We start from the raw sequence: 19,351 nt of genomic DNA on the forward strand, positions 1-19,351 counted from the left end.
TGGTGAATACCTGTTGAAAGTTGTCATAGAAACTACAAACATGACGATTGGCAACACATCACTGAAACTCACGGGAGATGTAGTATTTTTGTTTTTGTCTCCAGAAAACGGGACTCTTGAAGAAAACTTTGACTCAAGAACTTTAAAGAAAGAGTCAACATCAACTAGTTATGGTAACTACATCATGGACAAAATAGAAACGTGAAGGTTTACTATCCATTTTCCAAACTTTCATTTGCGATTACATGTAAAAAGTTTGGGTTGCAACACTTTTCCCCCTTAATTTTGCATTGAGGACTTGTTTAACAAATCTGGTCTTTGTGTTTTGTTGTAATACATAGGAAAACATGCCTCGTTGCATTTGTAATGACAAAGGTGCTTTATTTAGTTGTTTAGTTTATGTTGACAAAGACCTATTATGGAAGTGTTATTCTTTAGAACATACTTTAATACAAATCTAGCCTATGTTTTTTAATATTTAATACAGAGCCTTTGCATTTGTATAAGAAAAAAGCACTTTATTTAGTTGTTTTATTAAAATATATCCCACAGATATAGTATATACTACACTATCTTATCTTTGTTGATGCAGATTAGTAACAAAAATCTGGTTTGTAAGATAAGATAAGATAAGATAATCCTTTATTGTCCCACATGGGGAAATTTCATTGGTGCAACGCAGGTAGATACAGAGGTAGATACAGAAGAACAGATCACTTATAGGAAGTCTGAAAAACACTTTCAGTAGAAGATCTCCTATAAATAAATAAAAACTCCCATAGACAAATAAATAAATAAATACCATTGCATGTGATCCCAACAGTAATTGCACATGAATATGTGTCACGACAGCACATAGATTGCACATGTATGTTCATCATCTATTGTTTGTGATAGCAGAAGTGTCACTGTTAATCTGGCATATATTCGCGTGAACAGGTGGAGATGGCCGCTGTGTGAGGGTGATCCTTCTTTTGTCCCATCAGGAACCAGGATCAGACAGGTTGGGGATCTGGATCTGAAATAACCCCCACGAAAGATGCGCTGAGCTGGTGAACATCTGCTGAAGCGACATCCTTAACGCAGCTATGGTGAGAATCTGGCTCTCACACAAACACACACAACTCTGCATTTGGTCTTGAACTATATAAAGCAAAGTTTTCGGGAGTCATCGCACAAGCTGTTATTTATATTGATGGCTTTACTGGAGTCTCGGGAGTCTAATACCTTTGAGACTTAAACACAATTCGAAATGTGTGAGCTTGGACACCTAATTGTTAAGGAGATTAGGGAAAAATGTTGAATTGAATCCCAGCATTAATATTTGATGGGCTAAAGCTGTCTATAGGGGTTCACAGTGTGCAAGCAATTCACAGATGGAGTCAGAGGAAGATTTGCTCTCTGCTCCTTCTGTCTCAGTTTTAGACCAGTCTGATGGAGTTTTTAGTTGAAAATGAACCCCATGTTCACACAATGATGCATACACCACTGTAATTAAGAACTAATTAAACAAACATTATTTATAATGTGTTTTTCATGGATAAAAGTTACAAAGTGCTTTACAGTGAGCAGATACAATCAATCAGTCTAACTTTATTTGTCCCCGATGGACAATTCAAGCACACTAAGCTATTGAATGACAATGATAATAAAATAGCTCAGCAAATTACACCGACCTTGAGATTGTAATTTTAAAATATTAAGTCAAATAGGATCAAATAAAGTAAGACCTAGTCAGCCAAAAACGTTTCTAAACAAAAGTGTTTTTAAAAAAAAGTCAGCCACACAAAGAGATTCCATAGTTTTGGAGCCGTAGCCTGAAAAGAAAAAATTCCCAGAGTTTTAAATCTTGTTTTTGCGACCACTATATATATAAAATGATACTTGATATGACATCGGGACAAATCATATTTTTTTACGATTCGTTACATCCTAAAAAATACTAATATTAACATAATAATGCACAGATATTTTTTAGCTTTCCAGATTCTCAAGAATTACCGCATTGTATTATTCATTCACACTTACTCGGTGATGCTACTTTAGCCACAACCGCCTTCGGGTTAACAGACAGAAACGAGGCTGCCAATCACCACCATCAATCACTGACACATTACCTAGAGACAGGCAAGTTTGGGGAAGTGTCTCGCCTAAGGATACAAGGACAGTATGAACTGGTCGAGCGCTCTAACCATCACCATCCCTAAACCTAAGATATTGATTGGTGTTTATACAACGTTAATAGATGTCTCCAGTATACTGTGCACAGGTTGTAACTGCACTCTTGATTTAATTTGGATATCACCAGCTTTACGCCATGTATGTTCAGCTTACACCTTTACAGATCACTCTTTTAATCTAATATTATTTTTTCCTGTCTGGTCGGTACCTGCTTTGCCCTCACCTCCCTTTTCTGTGTGTTCCCTTTTTTTCCCATTTTGCATCGCTGCCATTGATTTTTTTGTTTGTTTTTCTCGCTGATTATGTCCCTGTACTCTGATCTGCCACTGGGCACATTGCTCTCTGCACTTTAATTGGACATTTAATTAGATCACAGTTTTAGTCCAATTAGACATCGAGGGGGTGGAGGTCGGTAGGAAGAAAAACTCCCCAAGCTGATCTGAGTTTCTGTCTCGCCTCACTCTCTCCGCTCTTTCTCTCTCCCGAAACCTCACCCACTCTCAGGCCTTCTTCTTCGTCTGCCTTGTGCCGTCTCTGTTGCTGTCTTATTGCTCTCCCCCCAAGGCCGGCTCATTAGTGATATAATGGAATGACACAAAACGCTTCTCTATCTCCATCTCCATTATCGGGCGATGTCTGGTTTCTTGGTCTCTCAGTCTTCCTGGTTATATTTTTTTCATCGTACTTGAAAAATTCAATGAACATTTTATGACGTGGAGGTCTAGTGGTGATGTATGTCTGGGCTCATTGTAAGTGAAACCTGTGACTCATTAGAATGTGTGTAGACAAACCTAATTGATTTACAAAGAGAATCACTTGGTCAGATAGTAGCTGTAGTAACAATACAATAAAAACAACCTTTATAATACTTGTGAAAGGCAATAATAATAGTGTTAGAATAAATATGATCATATATAAAATTTTGTTCCACACGCCTTTATGACCTGACAACTGTGTGTTACTGACTTGCAATGAAAAGTACGACCCATAGTATTTTGGTCCAATTTAAAAGTGGTTTGAGAGCTACATTCAGCCTCTGGGTCATAGTTTGGACTCCCCAGTATCTATCAAGAAAATGGCTATGATACTTTCAAGCTCTTTAATTAATATACATGGCCTGAACATCTGCCACTCACAGCTGCATCGACCAGCATATACCGCACATAGACATTAACTCCACGCTGGGCAGAACCTATCGACGCAGCGGAGTGCACCGGTATGATATCACCACACCTAATGGGACTAAGATAAGCCTCATTACCAGCAGCGCTCACTTACATGCCACTCAAATACTAAGCTATTCTCCACCACTTTTAGCTCCCTGTGGCTGTACCCGTTTCCCACTTTGTTGCTGCATCTTGGCTCGGAGCGCTCACCACAAACATAAACAGCCCTGAGTCCCCGTGCGTCAAAACGCTTGTGCAAATGTAAACACACACAGATGTATGTGGTTATGTGTGCGCTAAGGACCAGGTGAGAGTCCTCAGAGAGCTGCAGTCAGTCCCTCTGTCCCTGAAGCAGACACACAGCAGCCCTCTCTATCGCCTCCAGGAGGTAGATAGCAGCCTCAGTCTGCCCCCTCTGAACAAACCCTCAGCTATCTGCTCCACTGATGTGACTGTGATCCCTCTGTACCTTCAGAAATGAGTCAAGTGGCTCTGAACGGCAGGAAATGAGCAGAGCTCTAGCCACAGGCCTAACCCCTGTAGCTGCTGGATTGACAGCTCTGGTCCCACCTAATTGCATTACTTTCCCAGGTGATTGGCTCTCGCCCTGGGGGCTCATTTGTCAAGATGCATTGTGGTAATGATGTAAATGAGCTGATCTTGGTGTCACTCAGCCTTTTGGCCACACACTGATTGGCCCTGCTGCGCCCCAGGGCTCAGCCCCAGCCGAGGGAGCACTTTCATTGGTCTGTAGGGAACCAGGAAGTCCCCAAGAAATAGGGCTTTACAGATCAAACTTCCCTACAGGTGGATATTCTTTTCACCGCTTGCTTTATAGCTGCCATTCAAAACTGAGTAACTGATAATTTTAGACCTATCACATTTTTATTTACTTACATGTACTTTACTTTAGTTATTATATTCACACATACGTCCACCATATGCTCTGCATTTATCTGTGGAGCGCAGCCTTGTTGTAACTTTTGCAGTTTGTCTTAACAGCCTCGGTGCAGACTGCTGGTCTTTACGTCGCCTGGTTCTCCTGTCGAGTTGCTAAAAGGTTTTTTGGAACGGTCTTTGTTAAAGTAACTGTGCTTATATGAGACAGAATATGAAAAAAATACCAAATAATGTCAGCATCAGCATGGATCAATACTTATACAGATGCACAATCACTTGGTCTGGACCTCAGCTCGTGATCAATAGTTTACTCTGAGTTATTGTCTTCATATTAACAAGTGGAGTGCTCCCTGAGGAACACGTATGAATGGCTAAATGAGACCACTCCAAACCTCTCGACGGGGCCTGGCATTGTTTTTTACTCCCTCTTTTGTTTGTTTTCAGACACTGCTTCTCAAAAGGCTTTTTAGCCAAATTTGGATGCGCTGTAGGTGTTTCCAAAACACTCAGGTCCTCGTGTAACTCTAATTGCCTTCTCTTGTTGATATGAATGTCCCTTACATCAATTGAGGTATCGACATGGGTCCTTCATCTCAGCGTCTGGCCAAAATACACATTTTTTGCATCTAAAATTATTCAGAAATCAATTCATTTTTTATTGTAGCAGCTGGGGAGGTTGAAACTGAAATGGAAAACAAAATAAGAGAAAGGTTCACCAAATCTCAACTGAGTTCCATCCAAACATTTGCCACATGTAGGACATAAGGATCCTCATTTTATGGCATCTGTTTAATTCTGCATGTGTTAGATATTATTATGTAGACAGTGTGTTACTAACTGAGTAATGAGCGTAAATTAGAGATGTTTGTGGCTGATTTTGGTAAAGCCGCTTTAAAAACTCTCTCTCACGGAACATAACTTCCCATGACGTGGCACATGTGCCCAACACACACTGCACACCTATAACACTGCACCTACAGCCTCCTACCGACTTCTATCAGCACGAAGACCTACTTAGTGTAAATGAACAAACTAACCTGCATTAAATCTCCACCACTTCTTGGCAGAGCGTGAGAAAGCAGTGAGGATGATCAGTAATTGCAATTCTGCACGCAGTGTCTGCAGGAGCGGTGTTTATGAGTGATGCAGGAGGAAGCTTGGAGGAGAAGGAGGGACACATGCCAGGTTGAACGCATGCTTATCTGTTTCTAAGGGTTTTTCGCTTTACATTTTAAGTCTGGCATTTAATCAACTTTGACTAGAGTTTGAGATCATTTCTAATCGTCAATGATAACATGCTTGGATCGTTTTTAATTGAAAGGTCAACTCAGTGAAAACATCTGGTCTGGAGCAGAATTCAGACTTTGGAGGAGGAAATTTGAGGTGTTTTTTTGTTTGTTAAATGGCAATGATTAGAATTTTGTATTGTAGGGCCGGGTATTGTCTTTTACAGATTATGCATCCAATTATACAGATATCCTTTAAAACTGGCATTAAACATTGACTAAAATGGTGTTTTGATTATACAGAAATGTAATGTTCACAATGCCTTTAAGATCAGCCCAGCAGATACAGCCTTAATGCTGCAACAGGTTTATAAGTTTATAACTCAGAAAGACATTTTATTTTTAATGAGACCAAATAAAATAGAAAATTCTGATCGATCAGAAAAAACTGTATTAGTTTATTTTGTCATATCACCCAGCCTGAGTGTTTGAGTTAATAAAAACGTCTCCGAAATATTTCAGATTTGGCTACTATGACTTTGTGCCTGTAGCATTTGTGTGTTTAGGGGCAATAATTGATTTCTGTGTTTTGCCCCGCAGGGCTTGTCCCACATCCTTTAACACACACATACACACAACCGGCTCTCTGCAGTATTAATGAGACATGAATAAGACATGAAGAGGGACCCCCTTCGTACATGCTCACACAGGGCCTCCCCTCCCCAGCTGCTTCCTGCCTGCAGATTACCCAGCTTTCACTGCGCTCTGGTTAAGTGGGGCCAGGAAGAGATTTAACACCTCAGCAGCAGGGGCACACACGCCCAACTGTCACTTTACGTCTCCTCTATTTTGGGATGTCACAATATTGAATTTTAGTGTTGCGATTATTGTGAGGAAAAAACACAATGCTGTAACGATTACTGAGACCAAACAACAGTGAGATCTTTCTTTCATTCCCAATGTCTATCATGCTACTATTCCTAAGGTTTGTGATCGGCTTTTACAAAGTCAAACCAAATTACAAAATAAAGTTAATATGACAAAAACAGATGGATAAGTAACGTTCTTTTAAACTATATTTTTTATTAGAAAGACTAAATGTTGCCTCTAAAATTGTCATTTGTTATGGTTTAGGAAAATGTTGCGTAATTAATCTGCATACTCATATAATTAGCTAAATAATGAATAGCAGCTGTTGTGATTCAATTACAGACCGCTTCATACACACACACACACACACACACACACACTACATGTACTATATGGGGTTTCCTGCTTATATTCATTTCCTGAAGAATGAGCCTATTTTTTACCATAATTGATACTTGCCTAACCTTAACTTTATCCCTAATGATGATGTTAACCTAAATGAATCCACATCTTGTTAAACATGTATGGATTTGCCTCATGAGGATCTGGTTTCTGGTCTTCACAGTACAAGTACAATGTTCCCATGATGTGACTATGTAGTGTTTCCCTCAGAATTTGATCAAACTGTGGTGGCACAACAAAAACATTTCATTAATATTTGTTCTCATACAATTTGAGGAGCATAAATGTTACTTAAAGCTTGAGTACCTGATTTTGAAGTAGGTTTTTAATTCTATCCAACTCATCCTTAGCTCTCACAAACCCTTTGGCACATCGTTAACATTCAAAAGCATGAATTTTTGGGCTCGTGCACGGATATAAAACTTTTTTTTTTGTGAAACTGGTGGACCACCCAAGCTTAGCCAATCAGAGCGCTGCTTTCAGCCCTTATATCCAGGTTGACGTGACATTAAATACTTTTTCATTAGATGTAAACAGCGAGCAAATGTCTCATTTTTGTCACAAAGTGCTGCTTTTACATGATACTCTTTAGGGAAAACACAAAATTTACTCATTTACACACAACAAAGTTGAGTACCCCAGCTTTATTGCTATACTAATCAGTATTTTTGGACAGTATCATTACTTTTCATAATTTGGACAAAACAATGAGCTACAAAGTGGGATTTTGCTGTGCCATATGAGCTATAGACCAGGTTATTTTTAAGATAAGATAAGAGAAAGAACCTTTATTTGTCCAACAATGGGGAAATTCCCTAAACTTTTTAGAACTATGAGAATTTGTATACTATGGAGGGCCCACCATAGTCTCCTCTATATTTGTAAAATGTGTACAAAATGATAAATACCTGCCCATTAAAATAGTGTCCAAGCCAGGACTAAACCAGGACTAGACAGGATCAAACCCGGGCAAGTGTGAAGCGGCCCAAAGTAGAGGCGACCCTCCTGCGCTGCGAGGTGTGTGATCCTTTGTGTTTGTGTTTCAGGCCGCGGGCGCCTGCCGCCTCGGAGCGGCCTCTTTGGGCTCTCAGGTTCACGCTGCTGCCGTCAACGGAGACAGAAACACACTGCTCAAACTCATCACAGGTGCGCGACACGACAAACATGCAGGCGAAATCAGGGTTTTCCATACATTTTGTTAGAGACTATGGCCGAATACTTATATCTCATGGAATTTGTGAAATAAAAATTACACAAATATTGCCTCTATGAAATCTTGAACCAATCATTTTTGATCAAGATAAATCACAATTGAATCAACATTTAAATGGTCAAACTGGAATAATTTAAGTAACATAATTTCAACTGCAAACAACTAAAAGTCCTGTTTTATTGCGTGTAAAACCTGGAAACGCTGAAGTTTAGATCTGTTCTGAAATACATGGAATTCTTGTATGAAAAGTACATATTTCTCTAAAATTTTAATTTCAATGTTTTAAAATGTGAACTTTAAATGGAACATGAATCTCAAATATAATCACAATTGCAAAGCACAGAATCCAAAAATATGTAAAAATATCCAAATCACGATTATTTAAAACAATTACTTCTATACTGTCAGGTTAATGTGTTGTGGTTTTGATCACATTTTTGTCATTGAATAATAATAATTTAAATCACAATTAAAAATCCCCTTCATTGCACAGCCCTACAACGTATAGTCCAGGTTGTTTGTAGCTTATGTGGTAGACTTTTCGACTTTGATGTGAAAAAGCCTATGATCCTCTGGCCGGACATGATTTCACATCTCGTCCTTCTGCTTGTGCGCTTAGCCGAGCCCTCGCTGCGAGACCATGAGGACCAGTTTGGCCGAACCCCTCTGATGTACTGTGTGCTGGCCGACCGCCTGGACTGTGCCGAGATCCTCCTGAAGACCGGAGCCTCTGTGAACAAGGCCGACCACAGCCACCGCACGGCTCTGCACCTCGCGGCACAAAAGGTAACGGGGGCACTACTAAGACAAATACACTCTACGTTAGTTATACTTCATTCATTGTTCATCATACTAGGGGGTTGTAGAATAATGAAATCACAAAGGCTGCTATTGCAATTTTCATTTCATTTAAGTGGGAAAAGACTAACAACTGATTTACTGCAGGTTCCTGTTAAATTAGTTATTTAAGTAATAGAATGTTCTCTGCGAACAACAAACTCAATATTTTGCCTATCTTAGAAAAAAAACATGCTATGGCTGTTGTTTGAATCTATAAACATGTTTCGAAATGCAAAGAAGGATTTATTGTTTATTTGTTTACAATCTTAATCTCAAAAAGCAAATTATACAGCTCTTTTTTCAGAAGTTTGTCCTGACCAAGAGTGACAAAGGACCATGGGATATTGTTATAACGTTATCGTGTCACATAACTAGTATTGTAGTCCTTAAACTGAGTCATAAGTTCATGGGATATTTTGATAATATCTCTGTCATTACTGGGCCTCTCCACATGATAGAAAACTGGCACAAAGTTTGATATCTTCTCTGTCTGTTTTTTTAACAATAGCTTCAGAAAGTAGTGCCTTATTTAAGCCTGAAGATTTCACACACACACACACACACACACACACACACTTGATACACCCCAGTTGAACCAGTTGAGAACGCACCATCAGAGGAGCCATCTGCACCAGGAGCAGCGAGTCGCCAGAAGCCAGAGGACACTGTGACACATTAACAACCCCTATCATGCTATAGTTTCAACATTTATAGATGGTGAGATTGGATATTTCTTGCAAAAATAGTGAATATTTCATAGAGTTATGTAGACCAATGCCCTCCATCTGAAATTATGACTTCATGAAATTCCAGCCCCTGAACGCAGTCTTTTGTTCAGTTTAGGAGGTAGTGGAGATAATAACCGGCTGTAGTCAGTGACAGAGCTTGTGTGTGAGCGCGCGTGTGTTGGAGAATGCGAGTGATGGGGAGCCCTGTCTCTTTGACATCTGATCAATAAGTGGCAGAGACTGCGAGAGAGGCCAGGGATTACTGATCTAATTGGACTGGGAATAGGGAGGACAGGACGCAGTCACACTCAGCGTCTGGATGCATGCTCACACTCCAGATAGATCTATCAGACTGCAGTCACAGCACTGCAAATATACAAAACAGTCAGTGTGCAGCGCAGCGGTGTGTGTGTGTGTGTGTGTGAGGTTCCACAAGGGATGCTCACACTCCTGGTTTTGTCCCAGTTAAGACTTGGTTTTATCCAGTTCTTGTCCTTGTTAAGAATCAGAATCAGTTTTAATTAACAAAATTCCTAAAATAGGAACTTGCGGCCACGATAGATGCAACATAAAACATAGAATAATAACAGTAAATTAAAGCCGCAAGCGGCATCCAACGGCCCTCGCGGGCCGCCGGCCTTCCAACTCTGCGCTTTCAACTTGATAAAGATGGCGCCCTTATTGTGTGTTGAATTAAAAAAGAACTTGACAGACGGAAGCGTAAAAATGTGGTGATTTGAGGGATTTCGCGATTTTTCCATAAGGATAACATGGGATGTTTCTGTCATCGCTACGGTTACGCCGTACAAAATATGACTTTGGCTCTCATACTTTTATGATCAGGATGGCAAATTAGAATTTTGTGCAAAATATCATGTCATTTGGAAAAACTTTATTGTTTATAGGCCACTCTGAAGGCCAAATAGTCGGAATTCTGGGAAACGTTTGCGGCTCCGTCGCACAGAGACCGTAAAAGTAATCCTTAAAATTTGGATAACTTTAGATGCACCACTTGTCTAGAGGACGTACACCGATTTTGAGGACGGTGGGCAAAACGCATTAGGAGGAGTTTGTTACAGTGTAAAACATAAAAATGTGTTAATTTGAGAGATTTTGCGGTTTTCCCATAGGGATAACATGGGAGGTTTCTGTCATCGCTACAACTACGCGGTAAAAATTTAGGCATTTTTCTGATTAGCTTTTTTGATCGGGACGGCAAAATAGAATTTTGGGTAAAGTTTAGACCATTTTGGTAAAACTAATTTTTGACCTTCAATGTTAATTTAAAGGTCACTCTGTAGGGGGCGCTATCGCGCCCATTTCAATTTTGTCAGCCTAAACTGGTCCAAACTAGAAAGTTTAACAACAGATTCAAATTTGGTCCTAATTGGACTGGTTTTGATCAAATGGGAGCAGTTTTTAGATTTGCAATATCCCAAAATAAGTTGTCCAACTTTGCGGCTGCGCCGCACACAGACCGTAAAAGGTATCCCAAAAATTTGGATAACTTTAGATGCCCCACTTGTCCAGAAGACGTACACCGATTTTGAAGTCAGTGGGCAAAACGCCCTAGGAGGAGTTCGTCAAAGTTTGACGTGAACAAAATGGCTAACTCAGAGTGTTTCCATTTTCAAAGGAAGATGGCGGCCATAGGGTAAGTCTGGGGGCGTGGCCACAATAATATTTTGTTTTTGTCCTCACAAGAGGAATGCGTGTCCCGAATTTCGTGGCTCTACGACAAAGTTTGCCCTCGGGGCGTCTCCCATAGGCGCAATGTATTTTGACTTTTGTCGGTGGCGCTATCGCGCCATTTTTTAACGAAAAAAAAAAAATGGCCCAGGAAAAACTAAATTTTTCGCCGATTCTGAATTTTGGGCAAAGTTTGGTGAGTTTTTGAGCATGTTCAGGGGGTCAAATTAGAGCTCAAAGCGCTGAAGAAGAACAAGAAAAATAAAGTATAGCCGCAAGCGGCAATGATCGGCCCTCGCCACGCCGCAAGAGGAGGGGGCGCTAACGCGCCCCACTTGTCCTTTTATTACATCTACTGCTGAATCTGTGACACTGTCACATCTTCTCTTAATATTTTTTACATCAGATTTTTTTTGGGTCATTTTCTATCTTAATGCATTTTTGGTACATTTGAGGGCGCTGACGCGCCAATTTTTTAAATTTTAGAAAAGGGAGATAGCCAGAATGTAAGGAGGCACGATTTTTAGAGGTGTGTAAATTTTTGTGACTTTTCGTCACTGTTCACTGGGTGAAAAATAGGGGGGTTGGTCCCGAGAAGAAGAAGAAGAAGAAGAAGAAGAAGAAGAAGAAGAAGAAGAAGAAGAAGAAGAAGAAGAAGAAGAAGAAGAAGAAGAAGAAGAAGAAGAAGAAGAAGAAGAAGAAGAAGAAGAAGAAGAAGAAGCAGCAGAAGCAGAAGCAGAAGCAGAAGCAGCAGAAGAAGAAGAAGAAGAAGAAGAAGAAGAAGAAGAAGCAGAAGCAGAAGCAGCAGAAGCAGAAGCAGAAGCAGAAGCAGAAGAAGAAGAAGAAGAAGAAGAAGAAGAAGAAGAAGCAGAAGCAGAAGCAGAAGCAGAAGAAGAAGAAGAAGAAGAAGAAGAAGAAGAAGAAGAAGAAGAAGAAGAAGAAGAAGAAGCAGAAGCAGAAGCAGAAGAAGAAGAAGCAGCGAAAACAATGTTTCCCATTTTTCAAATATCATAAACTATACATTTTCGGAAAGTGCTCGCGCTTTCCTACCTCATGGTGTGGGTCCTTAGCGCAAATGAGTGCTTTATATGGGGTCGTCGGTCGTCATCCCAATGTAAAGTGCTCGTTTAGTGCGAACTTTTGCACGGGCTTCGCCCGTTTACAACGGTAATGTTCCATTTTCCTACAACTAATTAGTATGCACGGGGCGTGCATGAGTGGAGGAGTGCGTTAGTGAGTGTTTGGAAGTGGGCGAGCGCTTCGCGCTCGATTTCGCAGCCGTGCTTTGCACGGCCTTACGAGACTAATAGGCCTCTCGCCAGCTTGTGGCGCTCGGGCCTAATAAAAATAAAAATAAATATAGCCGCAAGCGGCAATGATCGGCCCTCGCCACGCCGCCGCCACACCGCCGCCACGCCGCAAGAGGAGGGGGCGCTAACGCGCCCCAATTGTCCTTTTATCACGCCTACTGCTGAATCTGTGACGCTGTCACATGTTCTCCCCTTTGTTTTACCATCAAAAAGCAATTTTATTTTGAATTCTTGGCAAAATGTGCGGCTTTGCCGCACAGACACCGTGACTCTTTGAATGAAAATGTGGATAACTTTTGATGGTCCTGAAGATGAGTCTCACCAAATTTCAGGTTAATAGGGCTGACGCCCTGGGAGGAGTTTGTGAAAGTCTAAAGTGTAAACATGTTCTGGCCCCATTGGAATAACATGGGAGGTTTCGGTCATCGTTACGGCAACGCCATAACAATTATGACATGGGTCTCATTGACTTTTTTGATGGGGATGCTAAAATTGAGTTGTGTGTCAAATTTCATATAATTTCGCAAAACTAAACATTTAACCTCCATATAAAATCTGTAGGGGGCGCTGTGGCGCCAAACGAATTTATTTCACTTCAAGTAGGTTTAGGGCAAAGAGTTTAACAACTGATTCTAATTTGACGCAATTCGGACTTTATCTGCGCAAACGGCAGAAATTTTAAATATGGGAGATTTCTGAAATTTTAGTTACAGTTTGCGGCTTCGCCGCACAGAGACCGTGAGAGGTATCAATGTAATTTGGATAACTTTTGATGTCCCACTCCTCAGTAGCATTTTCACCAAATTTCAGCTTTTTAGGGCCAACGCCCTGGGAGGAGTTCGTAAAAGTACGACGTTTGGAAAGACTCCGAAGTCATGTTTAGCCATTTTTGAAGCAATATGGCCGACACTTGGTTCGGGGGACGGCGTTGCCGTAATAATATTTTTTACTTCTCTTGTCACCATCTACCTCTGCGCCAAATTTCATGATTCTACGATCAGATTTTTTTTTGGGTCATTTCCCATCTCTCAATGCATTTTTGGTACATTTGGTGGCGCTGACGCGCCAATTTTTTTATTTTAGAAAAGGGAAATAGCCAGAATGTAGAGAGGCACGATTTTTAGAGGTGTGCAAATTTTTGTGACTTTTCGTCAATGTTCACTGGGTGAAAAATAGGGGGGTTGGTCCCGAGAAGAAGAAGAAGAAGAAGAAGAAAGAAAGAAAGAAAGAAAGAAAGAATAATATTCCGATGCGAAAACAATGTTTCCCATTTTTCAAATATCATAAACTATACATTTTCGGAAAGCGCTCGCGCTTTCCTACCTCATGGTGTGGGTCCCTGGTCACTGACGGGTACTTTCGATAATTTTGAGTGGGCTCCGCCCACTTTGTGTTTTTGGCCCTCTATACAGTAATAATGTTCAATTTTTGCATTACATGCTTATATGCACGGAACATGCAAGAGATGGGGAACGTATTTGTGAGCTACTTAGCGCAAATGAGTGCTTTATATGGAGATGACGACCGCTTCGCGGTCGTCATCCCAATGTAATGTGCTCGTTTAGTGCGAACTTTTGCACGGGCTTCGCCCGTTTACAACGGTAATGTTCCATTTTCCTACAACTAATTAGTATGCACGGGGCGTGCATGAGTGGAGGAGTGCGTTAGTGAGTGTTTGGAAGTGGTCGAGCGCTTCGCGCTCGATTTCGTGCGCACTACGTGCGCACTTTCGCAGCCGTGCTTCGCACGGCCTTACGAGATTAATAGGCCTCTCGCCAGCTTGTGGCGCTCGGGCCTAATAATATTTTTAGCAAAAACAATATAGCCGTTTCCACTATAACAACAAATTATACATCGTTTGAAAGCGCTAAGCCTTCCCCATGCCGCCATGGGGTGGAATCATCATTACGAGCGCTTACGCGCTCGTCACTCCCTATTCCGTCGGGATGCCCCGCCCACTCCCCATAAACTTCCATTGATTTGAGCAGATACAAGCATGGCCCATGCCTGCGGCATGGATTCTCGCGTACGGGACGATGCCAGGAGGGTTTTTGGAGGAATGCAGCGCTTTGCGCTGCTGTTGTCAACAATGAGTGAATAGGCTACGCCCATTCACTCATTGTTGACTATTTATGTCATAGCAGGAGTAAGTATGCATGATCCATGCCTTCGGCATGGGCTAGTTCACTGTACTTGCCAGGGGCGACGGGGCACCAAACATGCGGGTGTCCGCATGTTTGGTCAGACAGTTGCAACGCTGCCTTCGGCAGCGTTGCAGGAGCAATAGGCCCTCCGCCCTGCTGGGGCTCGGGCCTAATAATATTCCGATGCGAAAACAATGTTTCCCATTTTTCAAATATCATAAACTATACATTTTCGGAAAGCGCTCGCGCTTTCCTACCTCATGGTGTGGGTCCCTGGTCACTGACGGGTACTTTCGTTAATTTTGAGTGGGCTCCGCCCACTTTGTGTTTTTGGCCCTCTATACAGTAATAATGTTCAATTTTTGCATTACATGCTTATATGCACGGAACATGCAAGAGATGGGGAACGTATTCGTGAGCTACTTAGGGCAAATGAGTGCTTTATATGATGAAGTGCTCGTTTAGTGCGCACTTTTGCACGGGCTTCGCCCGTTTACAACGGTAATGTTCCATTTTCCTACTACTAATTAGTATGCACGGGGCGTGCGTGAGTGAAGGAGTGCGTTAGTGAGTGTTTGGAAGTGGGCGAGCGCTCCGCGCTCGATTTCGTGCGCACTATGTGCGCACTTTCGCAGCCGTGCTTCGCACGGCCTTACGAGATTAATAGGCCTCTCGCCAGCTTGTGGCGCTCGGGCCTAAAAATATATATATAAACTGATACTATGAGTACATATTTGTACTGGTAGGTTTAGTTCTTTGAGTTAGTTTATTCTTTATTTGAAGATACAATGTCATTTAGCTCATAAAATGTTCTACACCAAATTATAGCTAAATAGTTCATACATACAATTTATGGAAGGATGATAAAAATCAGCCATACGGATTGACCCCAAACTATCGGCTGATCGGATTTAAAACAAATACATTCATATTGGTCAATTTCTATTTTCTTTCTCCTAAGTCTCAACACCTAAACACATTCTTTTACTGCCAGAAGACTGACTGTGGACCTTTCGATCTCCGTTAAAATTGTATTAATTGCACAGCTTTAGGTTTGATTTGGTCCCAATTTAGTCCCAATTTTTTGTGTGGTTTAAGTGTAAAAACAAATAAAGCCTGTCTCACGGTTAGAGCCCGAGTCCAAGTCCGATGAGGCTGATGTGTTGAGGAACAGAAGACATCAGGACCACAGCTGTTTACTGTTTAACCACTCGTCACAAACACTAAAGCGACGCGTCACAGAGGGAACAAAGATGGATGACCTGTGGATTGGAGCAGACAGCGCTGAAGGCCCCGCGAGTGTCAGAGTGTTTTTGTCAAAGCTCCTGCTCCCAGGTTAATATTGATAAAACTGGTCAATGTGAGCTCCTTATACTTAGAGGTGGGCGTTATTGACACAAATGAATATCTCAAGCTTTTGCTCTGTTGTCTTGATGGTGATAATCAGGACATATTTCTGCAGAAATGTGCTAAGTATTTTGGTTCAGGTTTAATTTTGTTCAAAAGAAAACGTGAATTAGTTGTAAAATGAAACACAAAAATGTAGAAATATCACCATATACCCTTTGGAAATTTCTGTTCCGTTTGTCCTTTTTTGTCTTTTTTTTAACACTCTTTATAGAGTAAAAATTGTTTAAATTGTGCTCTACAGTCTGAAGATGATGACAAAACAAATGATACTTGTCATTAACATTATAGATTTAGATTTAATGTTTAATTTGTCCTTTTGGTACCCAATTGTACTCCATAAATTGTATAAAATAAGATTATTCAAATCTCAGCTCCATAAAGCCTGTGAGAAACGCTGTTTTATCATAGATGATATATTCAATATACAAATTTTGCATACTAAAACCCAAAACACTTCAATTGACATAGAAATGTGGCTTTATGTTTAGGGGAATGTGCGCTTCCTGAAGCTGCTGTTGTCCAGACGAGCAAACTGGCTCCAGAAAGATCTGGAGGAGATGACCCCGCTGCACTTGGCCACGCGGCATCCTTCCCCAAAAGCACTGGCTCTGTTACTCAAATATATTGGACCAGGAGAAGTGGACACTCAGGACAAGAACAAGGTAGTGCATGCAAGTCCAAAATACTGTTTTAGGATAATGATTCTATTCATAGATTGTCTTAATCAGAAACAAGACAGTCTGGTTGTCTAATTCTCTGAAAAGAAGATACTGATGGAAAGTTGAAGTACAATGATAGCGCTGGAAGTTGGACACGGCAGCAATGATTTAACAATATGTGTCTTTGTCCTGTTGTGCTGATAACCCTCTCGTACGTCTCCAGGCCTGTAGCTCTGATTTGTATCGGACATCAGTTGTTACGTTGTAATCCAATATTCATCGAGTCAGATGACTGTGGTTTTTGATTTACAGATCCAGTATCTGGAAGCTAACGACTTGGTTAGACACAGTATTGTACATATTTACAAAACTATAACTGCTGTGTCTCCTCTTTTGTCTTCAAACAGCAAACAGCACTGCATTGGTCTGCTTTTTACAATCGCCCAGAGCACGTCCGACTCCTGATCAAACATGACTCCAACATTGGCATCCCAGACAGTGAAGGGAAGATCCCTCTGCACTGGGCCGCACATAGCCAAGAGCCCAGCGCAACGCAAACTGTCCGCTGTATTCTGGTAAAGGATTATATATAAAGAATGTTATATATATTATATATTATTTCTCTTGGCATTTATTCTTGTATTTGGTTTGGTGTGGATGCAGGAAGCCGCTCCCACTGAGTCTCTGTTAAACTGGCAAGACTTTGAGGGCCGGACTCCTCTGCACTTTGCCGTTGCCGATGGTAACGAGGCTGTCGTCGAGGTGTTGACGTTGTACGAAGGCTGCAATGTGACAGCTTATGATAACCTCTTCAGAACACCGCTGCACTGGGCCGCGCTGCTCGGTGAGTGAAAACACAGACTTCCTGTATGCGACCTTTTAACTCATGAACAGTTTATGAGATAAGTTAATTTACTCCTGAATTTATTTCGGTCTAGACTCAATAATAATAATATGAGCTGTTCTGTTTTTGTTTGCAAACATTTGCTTTGTAGGACACGCTCGGATTGTACATCTGCTGCTGGAGAGAAACACGTCAGGCACAATCCCGTCAGACAGTCAAGGGGCCACGCCTCTGCACTACGGCGCACAGAGCAACAACGCTGTAAGATAAGCTTTTCATATCCACATTTTCATTCAAAAACATACTTAAACATTCAAACTCTGAACTCTAATGCAGGAGACGGTCGGAGTTTTTCTGTCTCACCCAAGCGTTAAAGATGAGCCGGACCTGGAGGGCCGCACAGCCTTCATGTGGGCCGCAGGGAAGGGCAGTAATGATGTCATCAGCACCATGCTGACCCTTACGCCTCACCTGGACATCAACATGGCTGATAAGTACGGCGGCACTGGTGAGCTCCTAACAGCTGCAAAGGAAATATACTCATGCTTCCATTGCTTAACTGGGACTGAATTCAACATTTTGTAATAACTATTTCTCTGAAATGATGTCACATGTTTAACCCTGAGGTGTGAGGCAGACCCCGGTGAGAGAGAAGGAGGAGAAAATAGGTGCTAGCTGTTTAAATAGACTTATTCCATTCTAGCAAAGTCCCTGAAGAAGCACATGTGTGTTATTGCTGCCCTCTCACCCCAGGGAGTGTTGGATGTATAATCTCATTGGCATAGTCACTCTGCTCGGTGGGGCAAGTCATTGTTTATGCATGCATAACATGCAATGCTAGACTTATGCTAATGAGAGAGTGTGAGGGGCAGTGAAGCTAATGCACAGATCACTTCCATGCACTTAACTCCGGCCCGGCCTGTCGGGGATGAGTGGGATGGGGGTTGTCACAAGGAGGCTCGTGTGTATACTGCTTGTTAAATTGGCCCGTCTGTTTAACCCTCCATTGACCAGGCATTAGCCTCCAAGTAAAGAGAAGATAAGAGAGTGAATGAGCAAAGAATGAGCATCCTGGGGATTAATGTTCCAGTTCAAGTGCTCTTAGTGTGTGAGTGTAATTGTTTGTGTGTGTGACAGCGCTGCATGCGGCCTCGTTATCGGGCCATGTGAGCACCGTGAAGCTGCTGCTGGAGAAGGGGGCCATGGTAGACTCTCTGGATGTGATGAAGCACACACCGCTGTTCCGGGCCGGTGAGATGGGACACAAGGACGTCATACTTACTCTCATTAAAGGTGACTTTTGGGGAGCGGACTTGCCCTTGTTTGTGGTATCAACTGTTATATTCTGACATCTAACATTAACTGAGAATAAAAATGCATTACTGGCTGTTTTTCTCACCTCTCAGGCTCTGCGCGCGTGGACCTGGTGGATGTGGACGGTCACACAGCTCTGCACTGGGCTGCACTCGGTGGGAATGCTGAGATCTGCCAAATATTAATGGAGAATGGAATCAGTCCAAATGTACAGGTAAAACCACCAAAACGTCAAGTTTTTTTTTTTTTGTTAGGCTGCTTTTTATCAACATCTTCACTTTCCTTTGTCATCAAGAAAGGCTGAACATACTGTATCTCTTGTGTTTTCAGGATCAAGCTGGCCGGACACCGCTGCAGTGCGCTGCTTACGGAGGCTACATCACCTGCATGGCCGTCCTGATGGAGAACAACGCTGACCCAAACATACAAGACAAAGAGGTGTCAATATCCAATGC

The 19,351-nt window shown here is 41.7% G+C and overlaps 1 protein-coding gene across 1 annotated transcript in view; it reads left to right on the forward strand.

Annotated features, from left to right (window-relative positions):
• Positions 1-53: 53 nt before the first annotated feature.
• Positions 54-19,351, forward strand: part of invs (inversin) — a 29,790-nt gene continuing 10,492 nt past the window's right edge. The window contains exons 1-12 of the mRNA XM_072460671.1: positions 54-173; positions 987-1,091; positions 7,792-7,891; positions 8,578-8,744; positions 16,568-16,741; positions 17,146-17,313; positions 17,402-17,582; positions 17,734-17,843; positions 17,919-18,090; positions 18,720-18,875; positions 18,989-19,110; positions 19,227-19,334. Of these exons, the coding sequence (XP_072316772.1) occupies positions 1,089-1,091; positions 7,792-7,891; positions 8,578-8,744; positions 16,568-16,741; positions 17,146-17,313; positions 17,402-17,582; positions 17,734-17,843; positions 17,919-18,090; positions 18,720-18,875; positions 18,989-19,110; positions 19,227-19,334 (1,461 nt within the window). The 5' untranslated portion in view covers positions 54-173; positions 987-1,088. The remainder of the gene's footprint in view (positions 174-986; positions 1,092-7,791; positions 7,892-8,577; positions 8,745-16,567; positions 16,742-17,145; positions 17,314-17,401; positions 17,583-17,733; positions 17,844-17,918; positions 18,091-18,719; positions 18,876-18,988; positions 19,111-19,226; positions 19,335-19,351) is intronic.

Source organism: Eucyclogobius newberryi, unplaced genomic scaffold (genome assembly GCF_026437365.1).
Source record: "Eucyclogobius newberryi isolate DKJ021-1_F unplaced genomic scaffold, fEucNew1.0.hap1 SCAF_3, whole genome shotgun sequence".
Taxonomy (NCBI): Eukaryota; Metazoa; Chordata; class Actinopteri; order Gobiiformes; family Gobiidae; genus Eucyclogobius; species Eucyclogobius newberryi.